This window comes from Eschrichtius robustus, chromosome 7 (assembly GCF_028021215.1).
Source record: "Eschrichtius robustus isolate mEscRob2 chromosome 7, mEscRob2.pri, whole genome shotgun sequence".
In the NCBI taxonomy this organism is placed as follows: Eukaryota; Metazoa; Chordata; class Mammalia; order Artiodactyla; family Eschrichtiidae; genus Eschrichtius; species Eschrichtius robustus.
Window position 1 is genome coordinate 97,299,190 of NC_090830.1, and position 18,659 is coordinate 97,317,848.

The 18,659-nt window shown below is 33.6% G+C and overlaps 1 protein-coding gene across 1 annotated transcript in view; it reads left to right on the top strand.

Moving 5' to 3' along the window:
- Nucleotides 1-18,659, top strand: part of PCDH15 (protocadherin related 15) — a 1,145,650-nt gene that overhangs the window by 1,062,507 nt on the left and 64,484 nt on the right. Inside the window, exon 29 of the mRNA XM_068548948.1 lies at nucleotides 467-594. Coding sequence (XP_068405049.1) covers nucleotides 467-594 — 128 coding nt within the window. The remainder of the gene's footprint in view (nucleotides 1-466; nucleotides 595-18,659) is intronic.

The following is an 18,659-nucleotide window of genomic DNA, read 5'->3' on the forward strand; positions in this document are numbered from 1 at the left end:
TATATAATACTACATGTTAAGCTAAGAGAATATCATTGCTAGTTTTATATTTAAGAATAAAAATATTTTTAAATTTATGGCAGACTATTATCACATAAGGTGTTTTATATATTCGTGTCACTTTGGTGTAATTTGTAATGTGTGTGAAGTATTTGTAAATATGAAAAGTTGAATTGTTTTATTAAAATTAGCAGAACACAGTACTTTGGTGTCTATTAAATCAAGTAAGATGAATTAACAAGACATTATAATTAAAAGAAATAGCAGCAACTTAACATTATGTTGCCAGAAACATCATTATCAATGTCCTCTTTGGGTATGGGGTATTAGGCATGCCAATTAGGAATGACTTTCGGATTTAAGTTTCTTCCACTGTTCAAAAGAAAGTACAATAATTATTTACTCCAGTCCATCTTTTTCTAATGAATAACCATCAATAAAAAATATATTATTTCTTTTCCTCCAGGCAATACAGCTAAAGTGTATATTGAGATTCAGGATGAAAATGATCATCCCCCAGTGTTTCAGAAAAAATTCTACATTGGAGGTGTATCTGAAGATGCAAGAATGTTTGCTTCTGTGCTCAGAGTTAAGGTATGAGAACATTTATTAAGATACAGAACTAAAAAGTAAAGAGATCATATTTTGTAGATAAACTATAACCATGTAATTTATATTAACTGAGTACATATTCATAGTTTAAACAAAAGTCTGAAGCAGATATATGAGTTTAAGTAGTCAAACTAAATACAGATTAATTATGAGGTGAATACTAAGCAACTTTTTGTGCTTTATTTTTTACTATAAAAATAGGAACAAATTATTTATGATGTTTTACATTGAATAAGATATTAAAATGTCTGTTTTCCTAGTAGATTTGTATGCCTTTAATATTCAGGTTTAATTTACAATAACTCCAAAGATTCTCAAAATGGAGTTTCTTGTAGCAAATATAAAATTACTATTTTCTGATTGAAGAAATGATGTGATAAATTTTGTAATTCTTTTTTCTGCAATAATTTTTTAAAAATTCAAGATGCTAGTTAAATCAATGTAAAAAATAACACTACTAACACTACTAACATTAGTACTTTCGTAAAGATTTTTTAAAACCTTCATGTCAGAAATATTAGAATTTAAAAACACAATATCATAGACTAAAGTTGATAATTTTCAATTTTTCTTTAGTTAATTATCAAATATGTTTTCAGATTTTTTCAATAGTTAGTACATAAAGTTGAAATAGTTTTATAACTAAAAAATAAATTTGTAAATATTGCATTACACTGAGGAAATTTTATAGGCTATGGGATTTTAGATTATTAATTACAGAGTTATATTTCTGAAGCTATTTTAATAATCAATTTTTAAAATAGCTATTAGCATATAAGCATAATACCTAAATATTTCTAAGCAAATCCAGCTATTTATTGCCTCTAGTTTTGCACATGAGTAGTTGCCTTTCTTTCCCTATTACCAGGAGCACCATGATTGAGCTCTTCTTACATATGATTTTATCACCTTAACATCCTTAAGTAAGAAAGAGAAAAATCAGCCAAGCAAATAAGGCATGTGTGTTGTACTTGCAAAACAGCTCTTTCACAGTGCCAAATTCTGACTCCTGATTTGAATCACCAGTTGCAACTAAAATTGGTGTACAAATTTATGTCAATTACATTATATCCAACTTGCATTATGATTTACAGGTAACAGTCCTTTGTAGTTGATTTTTATCTTATTTTACATTTTAGTCCTATTAACGATTGATTCAGTTTATTCATTTAGTCGGTAAATAATTTTTGAGTATTTATAGTGTGAGTTGTTCTAGAAGTTGGACATAGAGCAACTGAAAAATAATCAAACAAAAAACCCCCAAACTTCCCACCCTAGTAATGCAAACAAACTAATAGAAGAAACAAATTGTAGATCAAGAAAACAAGAGCTATTAACATAAAGTCATGTGGTCAAGAGAGAGACTTATCTATTTCTAGGTAAGGAGCATTCTGGGCATTCCAATATAAAGTCTCTAAACTTGGAGGGAATTTGGGGAGGTCAGTGTGACTGAAAAAGACTGGCTGGGGATGAGACTGGAAATGCAGCCCAGGACTAGAATATGGGATTTATTCTAGATGTGCTTAGAAGGAAAGTCTTTGAATGGTTATGTCTAGAAGTGTGACATAATCCAATATAAAAGGATTATTCTGGATGTTGTGCAGGGTGGGATGTGGGAGTAGGTACACAGTGTTTTTAGACAAGAGTAGAGACAGAGCCCAATGCATCACTAGTCCAGGCAAGATTTGGTAGTGGCTTGAACCATGGTGTAGAATAGGGAGATGATGAGAAGGAAGTAAAAAGGAAGCCAAAAGGATTTGCTGATGGATTATATGTGGGGCATTAGAGAAAATCAAGGATGACTCTGAGGGTTTTGTTCTGAACAGGTCCCCATCGCTCCCTCGGGAATTATGGTGCAAAAATCAAGAGTTCACTTTTGGATATTTCATGTTTGTGAGGCATTTTCAATATGCAAACATAATTCTTGGCAAGATGGTTACAGATGCTGATTTAGATTCAGGAAAGAAATTGCAGACCAGGATGAAATCATGATATTAAGAAAATGGGTGTAGGTAGAAAAGTACAGGGACTTCCCTGGCGGTCCAGTGGTTAAGACTTCGCCTTCCAATGCAGGGTGTGCGGGTTCGATCCCTGGTTGGGGAGCTAAGATCCCACATGCCTCGTGGCCAAAAAACCAAAACATAAAACAGAAGTAATATTATAACAAATTCAATAAAGACTTGAAAAATGGTCCACATCAAAAAAAAAAAAAAAAATCTTAAAAAAACAGTCCAAAGACTAAGCCTTAGGAACTCAATACTTAGAGATCAGGAAGAGGATTCATCAAATGATGCTGAGAAATTGCTGCCATGATGTAGCAAGAATACTAGGAAAATGTATAATAGGGTCCCTGAGACTCGTAAGAACTAGATTGATGAAAGAGGGAGTGATCAACTGTCAAGCGCTGCTGTGAATAGAATGCCCCTGTGGATTTTTACATGACCACTCATGCTAATAGAAGTAATATTGTAGTGGAGAAAAAAAATAAGCTAAATGCTAAAATATTCCATTAATAAAGGGGATTATTCAAGAAACCTGTAGATGAAGGCTGTAAGAGAATTTAATGGGTGATATTATCTGATGATGGCATTTACTTCAGAAGAATTGGGAGAAGGTGGCAAAGGAGATGGAATAATGTTCTAGAAGCAATGATTCAGAGACAGGACACGTGCCACCTATCCACCTCTAGGCATTGTGCTATGTCAAATATGGGAGCCACTTTTTGAGTCAGCCTTAGAAAGCAGTATCGTACGTAGGGGAGAGGACCAGGGTGGGAAGGGTAAAAAAGTAATGGTAATATTCAAAGGGAAGGTTGAATATTTAGGGGATATTGCTGATGATGGACTATGAATTCCAACGTATCCTGGTGAAAGGTTGGTGGTGGAAGTAAAGGTGAAGTGGGAAAATGAATCAGATTAGGGTGCGCGAAGAGCTACATGGGAAGAAATATCTGGGGGGTGAGAGATGCATCGGAGAGAAGCCATGGACTACTTTTGATGATGTAGACAGGGATGGGATTGATTGTTTCTCCAGGACTACCAAGAATTCTATAGGACAGTCCTTTCTTCAATCGATCAGCGGGTTATTCAGGCTAGGGAGAGGGGTCCTTTTCAGGAAACCAATTTCATGCCATATAATATTCTATGTAGGAGGGGAGACAGAGAGAGAGAGAAGGGATGTGAGAAAAAGCATAGCAATGTATTAATGCAAGTATATGCTGTTATGATTAATTCAGTTAGGAAAACACAAATTGTTATGTGGACTCAAGGGAAGGAGACATTCTCATTGGTAAAGAACATAAAAGTTTTCCTGGGGGATGAAGAATTTGAGTGGCACTGAAGAGCCATTAGACTTTCTCAAAGTGAAATAAATGAGGAGAATAGTCTAAGCAGAGGAAACACAAAGCCAAACCCAGAAAAAACAAAGTGCAGAGTGTGTTTGTGGAACAGTGATAGGAGGCAAGGACCTTAGGAAGTGATGGGGGTAATAAATCTTCAGTGGTGAACATTTTCAAGTGCTGCCTTTAGCCTTGAAGCCTGGAAGCTTCTCCTTTCCAAATTTAATCGGAGTGAAAGTGAGTTAAGCAGGTCTTTTCAATTCATACTTAGGGCAGCAAAAAATGTTATTAGAAATAGCCCTGGATCAGGGCCAGCCAAGCCCTGATCTTGGCAGAAGATGATTTAAAAAACAGGGAAGCAGCCTACGATTGTGAAAGAGTCTTTTTACCACTTACTGTATAATATTGGGGTAATGTTAGATTTTATCCACCATACATGCAAGTTAAATTTTTTTAGTCCATCATGAAATCATAAAGATAAATTTTTAAAAGTTGTGTTATGTGTAGGAAGGGGAAGAGGAAACATATTACAGGATTTACTAAGAAATATGAGACTAAAATATCAATGAATAAAACCATACTTACTATTTTCAAATATGGACAGTGGATTAAAGGCATTACTAAAAGTATGTTAGGAGAAAGGAAACACAATGAGAGCATTATTGAAATTAATTATCCAATATAAGTGATAGTAAAAGAAGGAAAATTTTGTATATATATATATATATATATATATATATGTTTGTGTGTGGGTGTGCTCTGAAATGGTATACCTAATATGCTTAGAGACCTATTTAAAGTTCTTTTTTTTTTTTTTTAGAAAATATACATTGTATACCTAGTGTGTGTTGAAAATACAGAGACAAACAAAACAGACTGTCCTTCTGCCTTTATAGAGTTAGCATTCTAATAAACTAGACCAAAAAAGCAAGTAACTATTAAGGCTTTTATTTAAACATACATGTAAAGATTTGGATTCTGGCTCAATGATATGAATGTTCATATCATGTTAAATTAATTCCTGGATTGTGTCAAAGGGCACAGAACAAGAGAATTAATTAGGGACTATCTGCTACATTTGCTATGGTTTAATGCTGATAACTCTGTCACAACTGATTCTTCAAAACTGACTTCCATTGATCACACCAATCAGTCATTTTAATTGCAGGGAGAGAGAGAAGAAAATCAACTTGTAATTTTTCTCTTCAGTCTTTAATACAAGAATTAATGTCCCTTAAAAGTATCACCCTTAGCATATACCCAAAAGAATTGAAAGCAGGGACTCAAACAGGTATTTGTATATCAGTGTTCATAGCAGCATTATTCACAATAGCTAAAAGGTGGAAACAACCCGTATGTCCAGTAATGGATGAATGGATAAGCAAAGTGATTGCTTTACAATGTTGTGTTAGTTTCTGCTGTAAAGTGAAGTGAATCAGCTATATGTATACATATATCCCCTTCCTCTTGGACCTCCCTCCCCACCCCCATCCCACCCATCTGTGTCATCACAGGGCACCAAGCTGAGCTCCCTGTGCTTTATAGCAGGTTCTCAGTAGCTATCTATATTACACATGGTAGTGTATTTATGTCAAACCAAATCTTCCAATTCATCCCACCCTCCCCTTCCCCCACTGTGTCCACATGTCCATTCTCTACATCTGTGTCTCTATTCCTGCCCTGCAGACAGGTTCATCTGTACCATTTTTCAAGATTCCACATATATGCATTAATGTATGATATTTGTTTTTCTCTTTCTGACTTACTTCGCTCTGTATGACAGACTCTAAGTCCATCCACATCTCTACAAATGACCCAATTTCATTCCTTTTTATGGCCGAGTAATATTCCATTATATATGTACCACATCTTCTTTATCTGTTCATCTGCCAATGGACAGTTAGGTTGTTTCCATGTCCTGGCTATTGTAAATAATGCTGCAATGGACATTGTGGTACATGTGACTATTTGAATTATGGTTTTCTCAGGGTATATGCCCAGTAGTGGGATTGCTGGGTCATATGGTAGTTCTATTTTTAGCTTTTTAAGGAACCTCCATACTATTCTCCACAGTGGCTGTATCAATTTACATTCCCATCAACAGTGCAAGAGGCTTCCCTTTTCTCCACACCCTCTCCAGCATTTATTGTTTGTAGATTTTTTGATGATGGCCATTCTGACAAGTGTGTGATGATACCTCATTATAGTTTTGATTTGCATTTCTCTAATAATTAGTGATATTGAGCATCTTTTCATGTGCCTCTTGGATGTCTTCTTTAGAGAAATGTCTATTTAGGTCTTCCACCCATTTTTGGATTGGGTTGTTTGGTTTTTTGATGTTGAGCTGCATGTGCTGTTTGTATATTTTGGAGATTAATCCTTTGTCCATTGCTTCGTTTGCAAATATTTTCTCCCATTCTGAGGGTTGTATTTTTGTCTTGTTTATGGTTTTCTTTGCTGTGCAAAAGCTTTTAAGTTTAATTAGGCCCCATTTGCTTGTTTTTGTTTTTATTTTCATTACTATAGGAGGTGGGTCAAAAAAGATCTTGCTGTGATTATGTCAAAGAGTGTTCTTCCTATGTTTTCCTCTAAGAGTTTTATAGTGTCTGGTCTTACATTTAGGTCTTTAATCCCTTTTGTGTTTATTTTTGTGTATGGTATTAGGGAATGTTCTAATTTCATTCTTTTACATATAGCTTTCCAGTTTTCCCAGCACCACTTATTGAAGGGACTATCTTTTCCCCATTGTATATTCTTGCCTCCTTTGTCATGGATTAGGTGACCATAGGGGCGTGGGTTTATCTCTGGGCTTTCTATCCTGTACCATTGATCTATATTTCCGTTTTTGTGCCAGTACCATACTGTCTTGATGACTGTAGCTTTGTAGTATAGTCTGAAGTCCGGGATCCTGATTCCTCCAGCTCCGTTTTTCTTTCTCAAGACTGCTTTGGCTATTTGAGGTCTATTGTGTTTCCCTACAAATTGTAAAATATTTTGTTTTAATTCTGTGAAAAATGCCATTGGTAATTTGATAAGGATTGCATTGAATCTGTAGATTGCTTTGGGTAGTATAGTCATTTTCACAATATTGATTCTTCCAATCCAAGAATATGATATATCTCTCCACCTCTTTGTGTCATCTTTAATTTCCTTCATCAGTGTTTTATGGTTTTCTGAGTACAAGTCTTTTGCCTCCTCAGGTAAGTTTATTCCTAGGTATTTTATTCTTTTTGTTGCAATGGTAAATGGTATTGTTTCCTTAATTTCTCTTTCTGATATTTCGTTGTTAGTGTATTAGAATGCAAGAGATTTCTGTGTATTAATTTTGTATCCTGCAACTTTACTGAATTCATTGATGAGCTCTAGTTTTCTGGTGGCATCTTTAGGATTATCTATGTGTAGTATCATGTCATCTGCAAACAGTGACAGTTTTACTTCTTCTTTGCCAATTTGTATTCCTTTTATTTCTTTTTATTCTCTGATTGCTGTGGCTCAAATTTCCAAAACTATGTTGAATAATAGTGGTGATTGTGGGCATCCTTCTCTTGTTCCTGATATTAGAGGAAATGCTTTCAGTTTTTCACCATTGAGAATGATGTTTGCTGTGGGCTTGTCGTATATGGCCTTTATTATGTTGAGGTAGGTTTCCTCTATGCCTAGTTTCTGGAGAGTTTTTATCATAAACGGGTGTTGAATTTTGTCAAAAGCTTTTTCTGCAGTTATTGAGATGATCATATAGTTTTTAGTCTTTAATTTGTTAATATGTTGTATCACATTGATTGATTTGCATATATTGAAGAAGGCTTGCATCCCTGGGATAAATTCCACTTGATCATGGTGTATGATCCTTTTAATGTGTTGTTAAATTCTGTTTGCTCGTATTTTGTTGAGGATTTTTGCCTCTATGTTCATCAGTGATATTGGTCTGTAATTTTCTTTTTTTGTTGAACATTGATAACTAAAATATGCTAATGAAAAATGACTGATAAATTTCATTACATCAGAATAACGGTCTACAATGACAAAGACCATACAAAAGATTAAAATACAAGCAATTAGCTGAAAGAAAATATTTACAACATATATTTAAAAAAAAAAAAAACTCAAAGAAACAGTTTCCAGAATATAGAAAGAACTTTAAAACAGCAACTATTTATCCAATAAAAACAAGGTTGAAAAGTCATGAATATTTGTCAAATTATTCAAAAATTTCTGTGTGAGGTAAGAAAGATTAAGCTAGACCTTTGAATATTAACTTTTTTGTTCCTCTTGGGCTGTTGGAAAATACCAGTCAGTGAATATTATTTGTTAATAACAATAGCTGCCATTTATTTGTCTTTATTACTTTTCTGAGAACTGTGAAAACCTTTATTTTAGCCTACCAAAAGTGTTTAAATAAAGAATCAAACGAATAAAACAAACAAACACACTTACCTATAAAGTAGATGCAGTTATTCCTTGTTTTATTGTTGGAAAAGTTGAAGATTAGTAACGTTATATAGCTTTCCAAGTATTACTCAGCCAATAACCAATGAAGTCAGAATTAAAAGTTTAAGTTTACCTTAGTTCAAGGCCTTTTCTTGTAATCTCTATATCACATTGCTTTCTATGGGAAGTGAGGAGTAGTATCTTGGCAGGGGTAGAATGTTGGCAGAAAATAACATATTAAGTTCCTATGAAAAACTTGGAGATAATTAACATGGCAACTAACTGCTTCTCAAATTGAGATGACCTCTGTGAATTATGACCCCCTCTATTAAGGTAACAAGTCAGATCTGGTTTTAGAAACACTTTTCAATTTATTAGCTAATTTGTCTAGTTTACTGCATGTCTTTTTAACTGCAACCGATAGCCTAATTTAATACAAATATAGGGACAAGTTAAATGTGATCAAGAATAATTTAAATCTTTCTGAAGTATGAAGATATTTTGCAGAAGTTAATGCAATAAGGATTAATCCCTCCTTATAAGTTGCAGATATGAAAAATTCAGTGTCAGAAAAATTGAATTAAAATGTAGACTTGATTTCCACTGAAAGTCAAAAAGACCGTGAACATTACATCTTTGAGTTAATAAATAAGCCAGATTCAAGAAATTTATGGACTGAAAGAAAGTAATATTTCAAAAAAGCATCAGGAAAGGGAGCATTCTGACCAATCTCTAATTCTTTATTACATTGCCTAAATAAGCTTGGAATGACAGTGAGAGATTTTAGCAGAATGACGCTGGTGAGAGAAAAAAAGCCACAGCCATCGTTGGCACAATGCTCTGCCACTTCCCAGGTAGAACAGCGCCGGGCTAGAGTCAAATCACTTGGATTCAGTCCCAGATCTGCTCTTAACTCTCTATGGAACATTACACCTCATCACTCTGGGCCATAGTTGTCTTCTCTTATGCAAATACTGCTTTAGAACTAGGTGCCCTTAAACGTCTATAACCGTTTCTGATGGTTTGCATGTTATTTACCTTAGGAAGATTACAGTGTGGGGAAAAAAAAGCCAAGTACCCTAAGAGAATTGTTATATTTGAGAACTACATTTTAAAGGTCAAATTCTGAAATCCAAAGCACCACTTATTTTTCACAGTTTTTATGGTTTATGTCACTTGAAGCTGGTGGATTATTTTATGACAATTTCTCCCTAGTTGCTCTGTATAACAAAGATGTAAACAAGTACCAGTCTGAAATTCCCATGAACTAGTAATTTTGATTCCCCTTTGCCAACTCTGGGAAACCCAGCTTTATACAAACACTACTTATTGTTTCAAGAGTGATGTTTCTTAGGAGATCTTACCATTGGTTTCCTTCATGGTTAGCATGCCACCTAACCTTCTATGGTTTGTACCTTGAACAAAGTGAATGTACATAGGTGCCTGAGGGCTCATTGCCTTCTTGGCTATAACCCTATAACTGAATTATTATCTATCTATCTCTCTAGCTATATAATTTAGATATTATATTGTTATCATGTATCTATGTGCTTGTTTTCTCTACTAGAATTCAAATTTCATCTAAGCAAGTATCATGCTTTCTCACAAACTTAATGACATCATAGATACATTGGGCTTAACATCTTAAAGTGGTGTTAGAAATTTTATTTATTTTTACATGTAGTTATGCCTTTTAATATGTTTAATCAAGACTTTCCATGTAATACTTGAATGAATTATTGACTTTCAGATAAGTAAAATACACTTTAAATTAAACTCTCTTGGGCCTGGTTACAGCACTGAGAGTGACAGGACCTATCATTTCTCTGGTAATTTCCCTTCTTGTCAAAATTAGGAGCTTAGATTTGGTGATATCTTTATGAATCTATCATGGTTTTCCATTGATTCAACCGCTCTGGAGAAACCAAATGTCAAGAAAATTATTTTTTCCTAAAAACTGGTGTATTTTTGTTATATATTATTGTATCTTATGTATTTTTGGAAAAGACCTCTTGTCTAGTTTTGAATTCCATGGAGTATATGGAAACAGACGGTTACTAACCACGCTGTGTCTAAGAGTCTATACATTCTAAGCCTGTATTTTCCCCTGTACAAGTTGAGAGATATGAACATAGCACCATCACCAGTTTCTGATGCATAACATTTGCCTCTTTTGGTCAGAACAAGCAGAAAATTATAGTTTTGTTGCTAGTATTATACATGGACAAGACCACATCTATCTTTGTAGCCACAAATGGAGTTTCCAGATAAAATAATTCCACATATATGTTTTACTCTCTTTCTCTTCCCCTTCTCTGCAAAAATCTATCTTTTTATTGTCCAGAAGAGAGATCTAAAATCATTTCATTTACATAGTAGTAACTCAATTTACAATTGTTGGTTTGAATGTAACTTAAGAATTGCCTTAATTTTTATTGCTTAAAATAAGAATGGGACTATTTTTTTACAGGCTATAAATGTCTGAAGAATGACAAATTTTGGGTCCTTAAAAGTAGAGGAAAATAGCTGTCATAACTGGAAATTACCGAGAGTTTGAGAACATTTTATGGGTTTCAAGCCATCAGGCATGTACATGAAGAAAAAGTAGTTTATTTGGTGAATGTCCGAATCATTTAACCTTCCCTAAATTAATTGGTGGCCCATACATTTCAAAGTCTGATCACACTTTAGTGAGATTAGAAATGTATTTAATGCTTGCATATCTTTCAGATGATTAAATGTCTAACAATCCAAGGTATGGATGTGGAATATTATCTTTTGAATCAAGCTTGCATTTTCTTGTAGAAGATTTTATATGTTGTTGAGCGGTGATGGTTACATATACATTCCTATATTATGTTTCAAGGACCGTATCTTCCACCACCTGGAAGGAATATTGACAATCAGAATTCTTCTGAAATTTTCTGAAAATTCTTCTGAAATTTTTTAAACCTCCATTTAACTTTGTGCTGTACTGAACTGACACAGGAGACCTATAACACCAATCTTAGCAAAAATGATAAAAGTGAGCTTTTTAAAAGGTTTTTATTCATACTTCTCTAACTACACTTTATTTTTGAATTGCCTATTATTACTGTCAATGAGAAGAGTAAAGTACTAGATTTCCCTAAAATGTATTTTGAAGAAAATTCATTTCTAAAAAAGTCATAAAGAATGGATGACTATTCCTAGTAATTCTAATGAATTTACATTAATGAAAACCAGCAGGCCTGGAGCAAGACTATGTACATAAAGAGAATATAATTTACATCAGTTAGTTAATAAGTCACTGTATATCTGAGAATTACAAAGAGACTTTTCAAATTTTTTTCAAAGACAGACACAGAAATGTCTGCAATCACAAAAAGGCCTTCTGATGAATAGGAATAGTAAAACTCTAGAAATTCTCATCAAGTAGATCCTGAAACTTTATGTGGTTGCTACACTAATTTTTGTAAATTTATATCTCTTTTTATAGTGCCTCATTTTATTTGTTCCCAGGATTTTTTTTTTTTTCCTAGCAGTCATGGCCTCTTACAATCCCAGTGATCCATAAAAAGACAAAGTCAATGAGTTTCATAGTAATTTGAAAGACTTTATTACCACCTGAAGCCAATAGACTCAAAGATATGCTACAAGACAATATCAAAGATCTCCAATTCAGGGTATATAAGAACTCTAACAAACTGATGAGTGAAAACAAAACAAAACAAAGAGCTCAAGATAAAAAGATAGGAATCAGACTGGAATAGACCACGCATAAAGATATAAAAATTGGCAAAAAAATGTATAAAGAGGAATTCAACTCTATTAACTACTAGGGAATTACAAAATAAACCATAAGAAATCACCACATGTTCATCAGGATAGCTAAAATAAAAAAGACAAAACTAAATTTCAAAACAACTAAAGTTCTCAGATATTGCCGAAGGGTTATAAATTGGAACAATATTTTGGAAAACAGTTTGACATCATCTACTAAGTGTGAACATATGCATATCCCCTAATTCATAATTTCTGCCCCTAAGTTTTTACCCAACAAAAATGAATACATATGCTCATAAGAGATATGTACAAAAAATCCACTATTTGTAAATACGTTAACTGTCTGTAAAATCAAAAAGCTGCAAACAACCTCAATGTCCAGCAACAGTACATACATTAATATATGTGAGCAAATGAATTCAGACAAAAAATACAAATTTCTTTAAGTCCCTTTATACAAAGTCCCAAAACAGGAAAAACTAATCTAATCAGAATAGTTGTTATTCTTAGGGGGAGACTGATAATGTGCTATTTCTTGATCTAGATGCTGGATAAGTCTAGAGATATAATTTGAAAAATAAAAATAAAAATTTTAAATGTTTAAACAGTGCTAAATTCATAAAAACAAAAGGTGGAAGGTTATTCAACTTTCTGGTAATTCAAGATATTTTTCTTGGAAGGTGTAAAATAATTCTGACCAAAGTAGAGGAGTTCATATTTTTCTTATTAGCCCTCTGTGTAGTTAATATTAAGGAATTATCTACTTTTAATTCTTAGTGAAACAATGCCACATAGTTTTCTTTTGATTTTTAGCAAGAAAGCATGTTTTGGGAAGATGGGACACTATGTTATTGGTGGCTGTGACTGAGAAATGCCAGTAATCAAGCATGGTAGGTTGAATCTGGAAGATGGTATTGGTAGAGAGAATGAAGGTTGGTATGAACAAGCACATGGGATTATCTGGTTCTTGGTTTCAGAATCCAAAACTGTAAGCCAGAGAGATAAGATTTGGACCTAAAAATTGTGTAATCGTATCCACAGGTTAGAAACAGATTGCTAAGTCCTTGCAAGACACCTGAGCACAGGCAAAAGCCTTGCTGCTATGTTATGATATAGAGCACTGACCAAGAATCTGAACTGAGTAGGAAGAATAAGTGAGAGGGAACAGATTGAAGTTTTAGAAGAACCAGGTGAAAGAAGGATTTAGGTACTCAGCAGAGAACAAGCATCACAGGAAACGTATAATGTGCCTTCCAGACCTAGAAAGCCCCGGAGGTGAGCTCAGAACACACTCACTGCAGGGTTCAGTAACAAGGGCAAGGCCAGGTGATACTGAGACAACCACTTTTGAGGGAGGGGCTTTTTGTGGGTTTACAATTCTGGGTTAGCGCTAAAGTTAGAGAGTGGGATGAGACTGAGACCAAAAGTACAAAAAAAGTACTTCTGTAGGCAGGAAATGAATAGACCAGGAATGCCTCTGCTCCTTCTATGACAGCAGGAATGACTTAGGGAACTAGGGAACTTTTCATTTAAGTCGACATTGATTAAAGTTTAATCAAATATTATGAATATGCTAAATCCCAAGACTATGAAATATCAGGTAAATGAATAAAAAACATAAAGGCCATAAAAATGAAGTTTTGATATTTAAATCTATATCTTTTCCAAAAACATAACGAAGAACACAAATCTGGATTTTTATCCTTTGGGCTACTACTGGGCTGTGTAACCTTGGACAAATTTCTTAATTTCTCTAAGCATCATGTCTACAAGCGATGGCAGTACTATCTAACAAATTTCTTATGTTATAAATTTTAAAAATGCATAAAAAGCATGAACACAGTGCCTGGCTCCCAGAAATCTCTCAATAAATATTCACAGTCATTATTAGTTATTTTATCTGAGTAGTTCTTTTTACCTATCAGATAATCATAATCTTAGACTCTAAATGTTCTTAATTCAGCATGCACAGTGCATATAAGTTATTAAAAACACAATTCTATTGAATGCTCAGGTATTTTATCATTGCCCTTGAAACCAAATAGTGGGCCTATCTTTCTAGAACTCACCTGTAGCATCAGTATGGACTACTAATTTTTCTTCTTACCTTAATGGTAGAATAAAGAATAATTATAAAAGCTGAAAGTTAATATTAAGATATTATCCCAATGAGAAGTAATCAGTATAACTTTTTCAACTTACATATGAGGTGGTCAGTTCTCTTACATAAGCAATGATCATATTGATATTTTTGAAACATATTTATAAGTTTTAAATGAGTAGTATTATCTTAACACTGCATTATGAAGTATTTTTGTATATATTTTATTTATCAGTAATTGTCGATGGCTTGATATTTCCCTTTTAGGAAGCCATAGCAAATTTAAGGAAAAAAAAATCTCTATATATACAGGTGTGAGGTTTGAGAAACAAAGCCTAACAGCACAGCTAGGAGAAATTTCAGCCTTCAGATAGTACCAGTATCAACTTATCCAGAGAACAGTTTTAAAAAGAATATTTTTTAAAAAGGGCATATTGGGTTTTTTTTTTTTTTTTGGTCCTCATCATACCACACCATAGCAAACCACAAAATTGGGTGAGGTTATCTTCAGTAACTAACATATGTCTGAGAAGTAGAAAAAAATCTTGAAGTTCTTTTAACTAAAATAGAAATGTAATTAAGATATCTGTAAAATTTCTTAAATAGGCTTTTTCAGAAAGAAGGTACTAAAGCCATATAAAAAAAGTAATCCCAGACTGGAAAAGTCCAGCAATTTAAGATGTTAAAGACATCCCTTAAATTCCCCCCTTGTAGATAGACGTGGTGAAAAATACCATTTCTCCAAGAAAAAGTATGAATAGAAAATTCTGAACAGCAAAAAATTTATCTTTCAAGTTTATAAAATGAACTATCTGTTAAAAAGTTGAAAAATGAAGCAGTCCTTTCTCTGGCTTTAATGAATCACAGCATGACAGTTCATCTTTCCTGGCACCTCCTGAGCATATTAACGTTATGTTAATAATCATCATGAAAATTAGGGATAACTAATGAGAAAAGGAAAAGAACACAGTGAAAATGTGCAATCTCACATACATTTATAAGGGTCTGATTAGCACTAAATGCAATTAAAATATTGAATTCTCTTTCAACATGTCACTTAATGGAGCAGCACGACCAGGATAGGGGTATAAACAACTCTATTTCCTGCCAGTGTTTGTGTTCTGCTTTGTCCTGAAAGAGAGATGTGGAGATGAAGCTACTTGTCTTAATTTAATTCCTACTGAACTCTGATAGTATCTGCACAGAAGGAAAACAATGAGAAATATTAAAGTGCAACTTTTAATGAAATCTGTCGGCTTAGTACAGGGGCTATCTCTCTCTGAAGCAGGGAGCCTGGGAATAATCTTCACCCCACCAAAGACTTCTCTAGGCACAATAAGTCTGTTGGCAAATACTGCATGGGCCTTAAAGTCAAAGATTAAAAGCTCTGCTCACCAACTGTGTGATTTGGGGTCATTTACCGAGTTCTCCACAGTTTGGAATACCATTTACAGAATGGCTTTAGTTCCTTCTACCCACCGCAGAGTTAAGAAAATTAAGTGATACTCTATTCATAAAGTGCTTAGCCCAGTGCAGGACACTGGTTATACCTTCAGGTTATCTCTGATGTTTTCCCAGATCTTTCCTGATTATAATCTTCTATATATTACTCTTTTTCAGTGCTGACATCAACCTACATTTAATTATTTCAGTCATTGTCAGTGCCAATTCTTCATTGGCTGAAGAACTATTTAGATTAGAGCAAGTTAGCCAAAGGCAATTAGGTTAAAGACAGGTTGGCCAATGCTATGCTTTGGCCAAAACAAAACAAACATACAAACACACAAATAAAAACTAGCAATTTTATTACATATAAATGCTATCTAGTAACTGTCTTTCAAGCTTTAACTCTGATGTTCTGTGGGGTGGTTTTACAAAATTTACAGCTTTTTTTTCTGTTTGTAAATAATTTTACTTGATTATCATAATTTTTTATCCTACTCTTAGTGCTATGTACTATCTGAAATGGAAATATACTCTCTTTTGTTTGAAATAAACAAAATTCTCAATGGCTGATTAATGACTGAGAATACTAGTTATAAAGTCATAAAGCTGACATGATCTTGATTGTTTGTGCGAGGCACTCCATTTCACACCTCAGTGAATATTCACAGGCACCCTATTCAGCATGTCCTATTTTCCTCATTTTACAATGAGGAACTAAGGCCTAGAGAGTTATTTGCCCAAGCTCATATAGCTAATAAGTGGTAGACTCAAGCTCACATCCATCACTTCTAAATATTGATCTCTGGTATTCTTCTACTGACATTTCAGCCAAACATTATTTGACCACTTGCTGGACATGATACTAGAATAAAAGATATGAATAGAAACACACTTTATGTGTAATAAAGACACTTAAATATTGTAATATGCAAAGGTAAATGCTATACTAAAAATAATATAAAATATACTACTGGAAACATGTAGGTGGAAGCAGCACTCCCTAGGGGAGTCAGGCCAGCCTTCAGAAAAGCAGTAATTTAAGCTGAGGTTTTAGTGCCTTATTCAACATTACATATACTCAGTGTGTGTGTGCACACATACATGCATGCCATAGTATAGTCCAGGAGTGAGTATCATGTGGCCTAGCAGACAAGAGACATTTTAAGAGAGAAGAAGCCATGTGTGCAAAGGCCTGGAATCATGAAAGAACATAGATTGTTCAGGAAAAAAAAAGTAGGTAATGTGATTGGTTTTGGAGAAATATAAATAGAGTAAATCTAGGGCAAGAAATTGAAATGTTAAACTAGGATCAGATTGCGAATATTTCACGGACTTGTCTTAAAGTTCATCTTCTGGGAGGTGTGAGTTATCAGTCATTTTTAAGCTATTGCTGAATTTAAAAATGTGATAGGAGAGCCTGATTTTGGGCAACATCAGCTTGATGAATAGTCACTGAAGTGAGAAGTATTTCAGAGTAGAACTCAGAGGGCTTGCTGATGGACTGAGAGTAGAAAGGCAAGGGGTGAGATAAGGCAGTTGAAGTGTCTACTGAGACTTTTAGCTCAGTTCAATACATAGGTACTGATGCCTTTACCAGGCAAAGAGAAGACAGAAGGAGGATCAACTATGGTAGCCCAGAAGAAGGACTAGGAGGGTGGGAGATGAGAAAAAACTAAAATTGGTTTGGATTGATCAAATGTAATGTAACTAAGGAAGAATCAGAAAGTTAGAGGTAATGAATACGTCATTTAATTTCTTTTGAATACGAAAAGATTTAGGATTTGTAACTACAGAATTTCTGCAAAAGTACAAATTTCTTAAACATTTTAATATAAGTAAGTTTTCGGTAAAAATCCATAATATTTTATGATCCAAAATCAACTTTAAAAACTAGTTTCCTCTCTCAAAGAGAGGACTGAAATTGTGCCTGTATTTTCTTTTCATACTATGTCTATTGAATAGAGTGCAATTTCTTTCTTTTCCACATGAATGAGAAGTTAGAACAAATGATTTCAGAGTTCATTTCAAAGCATCACTGAAGAATATATGATCACATTATATTAGCAATGATGAAAAGAATAAATTATTTTTTGAGATAATATTTATTTTTGAATACATTTTACAAGGAAATGGAAATAAAACTAAAAAAAATGTTTCAGTTATTACATAAATGCAGGACTTGCTTATTTTGAACTCTCATGCCTTCTGTAATACAGAATGTGTCAATGTAAAACTTTAAAAAAATTATAAAAGGAATATTTTGCTAATCTTCAGGTCAGTTTCTCTCTTTAATTTTTCAAATAGATACTATTGTGTGATATTTGCCACCACTCTTTAACTTAAGAGTAAACTTTGGCAAATTCTAACTAGGATAAAATAATAATAAAACCCCTGAAAATTCTGTAATTCTGTGTTGCATGATCTTACAAACCATTATTAAATTGTTTCTACATCAAGTTGTGTTTTACTCATTAGAATATCTCTGAATTACATTAGACTTCTACTTAACTATAGTTAAGTAAATGATTAATGGGCATATTGAAATTAGGGATTATTTTTATTGGACTGTGGTCCTTTTTTTTTGATGTTCTTATAAAAATTAAATACTAAGATTTCTTATTTAAAATGTTTCTTTCCTCTTTTTTCGTTTTTGTTTTTATAGAAGTCTTAAATAGCCTTCTAACTAGATCAATCTACATGACACTTTCCTTATTTATATTTTATTATATGTTGGACATATTGCCTTTAAGGGCTTTAAAATGAAGGTTTCTTTGTAGTTCCTAAAAACGCCAAGAGCCATTTTGCCCCTTACAAACACAGCTTGACATACTGACATTAGTCGTGGTAATGTGAGATTTGAGAACTTTTACCCCGACATTCTAAAATATTTACACTCTATTTCAGGGAGAGTGAGCCTTCAGTGCTGTTAACTGTTAAAATGGGGTCTAATTGAGAAGCAAAAGTTAAAGT